The sequence below is a fragment of the Parambassis ranga genome, chromosome 7, assembly GCF_900634625.1.
Source record: "Parambassis ranga chromosome 7, fParRan2.1, whole genome shotgun sequence".
Lineage (NCBI taxonomy): Eukaryota > Metazoa > Chordata > Actinopteri > Ambassidae > Parambassis > Parambassis ranga.
This window is the reverse complement of record NC_041028.1, coordinates 13,502,183-13,506,917: the sequence shown is the minus strand read 5'-3', so window position 1 is coordinate 13,506,917 and position 4,735 is coordinate 13,502,183. Positions and strand designations below refer to the sequence as shown.

Here is a 4,735-nt window from a genome sequence, read left to right as displayed (position 1 = left end):
ACTGCAGCCTCATCCTCCACTCTCAGCTCCTCTGTGCCAGGACGTGCCACTTCTTCCTTTGATTGATCAACATACCTCTATCAGACATGGAGACAATAATCAAACGCCAGACGTCTCAAACCCTTGGTGGTACTGGTTATGCTTCACCCAGGGCTTACGCTCACAGCGTCAGCGGAGGGGCAGGCGGCCATGGGACAAGGATCTCCACCGTCACTTTTGGCACAAGGGTAGGCAGCAGCTTCGGCGGCGGGTATGACTACCAGACTGGGTCCAATTTTGGCAACCTGGCCATCACAAATGAGAAGATTACCATGCAGCACCTGAATGACCGCCTTGCCAGCTACCTCGAGATGGTGAGGAATCTGGAGAAGGCCAATAGCAAGCTGGAGATCAAGATCAGAGAGACCATTGAGAAGAGAGGGCCCCTGGAGGGGAAGGATTATGCCAAGTACTATGCCATCATCACAGAGCTGAGAGGCAAGGTGAGCCAATGAGTCTGTTACCATATTACACAATACAGAAAATGATGACAGAAGCACACGTAGAAGAGTTTACAGTGTCCGCAGGCCATGTAGCGTGGGTGGGTTAAATCTGAGAAGCCAATGCATAACAATTCAATTAGAATTTGTGCACGAACATCACAGACCAAGATCTGCTTTACTCTTCCTCATATTCTTATCTCATAACTGTGAAGTAAAAGTTATTCCACTTTATTGCCTGCAATAAACTAATTTCTATACAAATGTCAAGCTATGGAAGATAACAAGTGTTTATCAAAGGTCGTCCCTCCACCTACACCAATCATCCAAATAAAAACTAGACTTTGCCATCAAGATGACCATAAACCTATTTTCCTTTTTTTTTAGATCTTTGACATGATCAAGGGCAACGCCCATCTTGCCATTTCTCTTGATAATGCACGCCTGGCTTCAGACGACTTTAGAGTCAAGTGAGTGTCCAAATTCGCAATAAAAATTAAACCATCATAGGAAATGTCTGACGTGCAGTATGTCCTGTCAGGATGGAGTATGAGATGGCCATGAGGCAGACAGTTGAGGCTGACGTTTCCAGACTGAGGAAGCTCCTGGATGACACCAACGTCATCCGCCTGCACCTGGAGAGCGACATTGAGTCTCTGAAAGAAGAGCTGATCAGCCTGAAGAAGAATCATGAGACAGTAAGGGACATCAGCTAGAAATCGTTTGTAGCCTGATAACCACTTCTGGAAGAATCTAACAATTTTTTTTCTTGACAATCGCAATATGTGTGTGTTCCTTAAGCCCTATGCACAGGATAACCCTCCTATCCTTTAGGAAATCACTCCCTGACTATTTCCTCCTTAACAGGATGTTGCTGAGTTGCGTGCCCAGATCACCCAGGTTGGCGTCCATGTGGATGTTGATGCTCCTAAAGGGCAGGACCTGGCCAGGATCATGGAGGAGATGAGGGCTAAGTATGAGAAGATTGCACTGAAGAACCAGGAAGAGCTCAAAGCATGGCATGAAACTCAGGTACCAGTTAGGGAAACATTAGTGTGTAACACATTTTGGTTTGACTGATTGAACCACTAAGCATTTAATCTTGTATCCAGATAACAGAGGTGCAGGTCCAAGTGACTGAGAGCACCACAGCTCTGAAGGAGGCCACAGGTCTGATGTCTGAAACCAGGAGGAGGTATCAGGCACTAGACATTGAACTGCAGTCTGCACTGAGCCTGGTAAGAATTGGTTCAATTGATTTCTGTAATATTGGTTCGGATTTCAGATGTAAGCCTCAAATGAATACACTATTGTACATGTACTACACTATTCTCATAATTTAGAAGCAAATTGAAATAAAAAAAATCAAATACTCTGGATTTAGTTAACTTATCTTAATTCTGTTCCACCTGAATCCACTTAAGATGATGGGCGATTCATGTCAAGCTATTCAAATTAGTCATACAGACACAAAAACCAAGGGTCAAGGTCATAAAAAAATGCCTTTTACTTTCTCTTTCACCTCTTCACAGAAAGCGTCCCTTGAGGCTACCCTGCACGACATCGACATGCGTTACAACATGGAGATAGAGAAGTACAATGCCATCCTCCTGAGGCTGCAGGACGAGCTGTCTAAGATCCGCAGCGACATCCAGCAAAACACAAGAGAGTACGAGCATCTCCTTGACATCAAGGTCAAACTGGAGGCCGAGATCGCAGAGTACAGGAGGCTGCTGGATGGCGGGGCAAGCTTAAAGTGAGTATAAGGACAGGAGCTTGAAAGCCACACATTCAATGCTGCATTATGAAGTCATGACTGTGGGAGCTTTGTTCACCCCAAGGAAGCTTTTGCAAATTGAATTCAAATTAGCTTCATGCAAACACAAAACAGGGTTATATGAAGGAAGTAAAAGTGACTCATCACATCAATGTGACAGATAAAGATCACATTTCAGCTACTTAGTGTGCCACAAATGACCTGATTCTCTGTGCATAAACTGTGACTAAATGTGGTTTAACTCCCTTTTTATTTTACCAGACTGGAAGATGCAGTTGACCCCAAGAAGGTCCAGACCAAAGTGGTGACCGTCACACAGACTTTGGTTGATGGCAAAGTGGTGTCAGAGAGCAAAGACATCAAATCCAGTGAGAAGCTTGCTATTTAACTTTGTTGAAGAAAACAAAACTTTGTTAAAAAAATAAAATGACCAACAAAAAAAGCACTTTCATCTGTATACCTGTGGTTTTGTTAAAAAAAAACTTCATCAGACAATAGATCTTAACTGATTTCCACCTCAGCCAATCTCAAGGGGGCAGGTTTTATCAGTGACTCAGCTGTGAAAATAATCATAATAAGTCAGCAGGTTTGGCTAGATGACAGGACGGGTAGGACATATAGGGTAAGCCCAAGTGTGGGCTTTCAATTTTCAGCACCACCCCTTATAAAATTGGTGATTAAAGGGTTAAAATCCTGGGGGAAAATGATTTTTTCACTACTGTTGATTAGAACTGAAGTTAATTAAAAGGTCTATGCAAAAAAATTTCAAAAAAATATTTATCTAATATATTTTTAAAACCGTTAAAGTTAGGGGACGTTTTTGTCCCCGAACAACACATTAGGGAGAAAAAAAGAAAATCCAGTGCTGTGCAAAAACTAATAATGCAATAAAGTCAATTTTTTTACTGATGTTTGACATGACCAAGACTATAATAAAGGTTAAAAAGAATCCAGTCCACATTCACCTTTTCTATTAAAAATGAGCCATTTTGTGTGTTTTTTTTTCAATTTTCAGTACCACCCCTTATAAAATTGGTGATTAAAGGGTTAAAATCCTGGGGGAAAATGATTTTTTCACTACTGTTGATTAGAACTGAAGTTAATTAAAAGGTCTATGCAAAAAAATTTCAAAAAAATATTTATCTAATATATTTTTAAAACCGTTAAAGTTAGGGGACGTTTTTGTCCCCGAACAACACATTAGGGGGTAAAATTTGCCCACAGTGTACCGTTGACCTATGAAAAATTTTAAAATCATATTAACAAAATTTATGTAAAATTAAGCTTATTGAGGAAAAATGATTCAATTTGTCCACATATTGACAAAGTTATGGCCAAAATAAACAGAAAAATTTCTCTCAGAGGACAAAAATGTCCCGAACAACGCATGAGGGTTAAGTAATTGGCTGGAAATATTTTGTGAAAGATTATACAGTAAAAAAGTCAGCCATCACAAATAACTGCATATGATTCCCCACACTCCCCCAGTTATCTTCCTGCCAGATTCTAATCAAGACTGATTTCCAAACTGTAGCTGATGACAAGAAGAGTTTCCTCATTTGTGCCAGTTTCCAGTGCCCTAAAGCTGTTGTTGTGTAAACTGTGTGTGTGGGAGCGTGGCTGTCCAAATTATGGGTGAAGTCATAAAGCACTCTTCTCTGACAGGGACTGGGGCTTTGAAAGAGGACTCTGTTTCTGTTTGGCCAACTGTTGTTGGCCAACTGTTGTTATCCATCATAGTAATTAGTCAATAGTCACTTAGAAACTGAAACTAGAAACTGTTCCTTTAAATACATAACTAATGTACAACTCAGAGGGGAAACATGTCCATCAATAAATTCCACCTACAGTATCTTTGTTGCAAGGGCGGCAATAAATGTTACAATCACAGAAAAATGTGAATACATTTTAAATTCCGCCTACAGTATCTTTGTTGCGAGAACATTGGATCACCCAGAGTGAGGAATACTCTTTCACTATAACAACAGGCCTGTAATGTGTTATCAGTAGTTATCACAAGTTCAGAACTATTTAAGCTGCAATATGGGAGTTAATTCAGAACTTTCTCCAAACCACACATGGTGTGTCAGAGGCCTGCAGTGTCAACCACCTCCGTTTAATCGTACCCCTCCCTTCTGTAGTAAAAGAGTTTACATAGACAACACATGAATCATCTCTCGCTTCCACAAACAAGCACACATTCTTGACGTTTTCCTTACACATCTGTAGGGTGTGTCCACCCAGGCAATCATCCAGTGCTCCCAGTATACTGGGGCCTCCTCCCAGTGGGAGCAAAAGAGGGGGGAGACCGGTGGTGGAAGGAGAGAGGGTGTGTCTGTGTGTGTCTGTGTGTGACATAAAGACCTGCAAGCAGGCCTGATGTAAATGGAGCAGTGGCGAGTGAAAGTAGTGTGTATGAAGAAAATTGGTTAAAGCTGCAGTAAATTCGCTCTATAAACACACTGAGTTTGTTTCAGTC

General features: G+C 41.3%; 1 protein-coding gene across 1 annotated transcript; it reads left to right on the top strand.

The window, feature by feature from the left end:
- Positions 1 to 2,705, top strand: LOC114438428 (keratin, type I cytoskeletal 18-like). The gene is made up of 7 exons (XM_028409768.1): positions 1 to 482; positions 867 to 949; positions 1,021 to 1,177; positions 1,347 to 1,511; positions 1,592 to 1,717; positions 2,012 to 2,235; positions 2,518 to 2,705. The coding sequence occupies exons 1-7, from the start codon at positions 87 to 89 to the stop codon at positions 2,642 to 2,644; spliced, it is 1,278 nt and encodes a 425-aa protein (XP_028265569.1). The 5' UTR covers positions 1 to 86; the 3' UTR covers positions 2,645 to 2,705.
- The last annotated feature ends 2,030 nt before the right edge of the window (positions 2,706 to 4,735 follow it).

Coding starts and splice junctions, on each gene's coding strand:
- LOC114438428 (XM_028409768.1), top strand. CDS start 87: ATGGAGACAATAATCAAACGCCAGACGTCTCAAACCCTTGGTGGTACT. Junction 1,718..2,011: donor TGCAGTCTGCACTGAGCCTG/GTAAGAATTGGT, acceptor ACCTCTTCACAG/AAAGCGTCCCTTGAGGCTAC. Junction 2,236..2,517: donor GATGGCGGGGCAAGCTTAAA/GTGAGTATAAGG, acceptor TTATTTTACCAG/ACTGGAAGATGCAGTTGACC.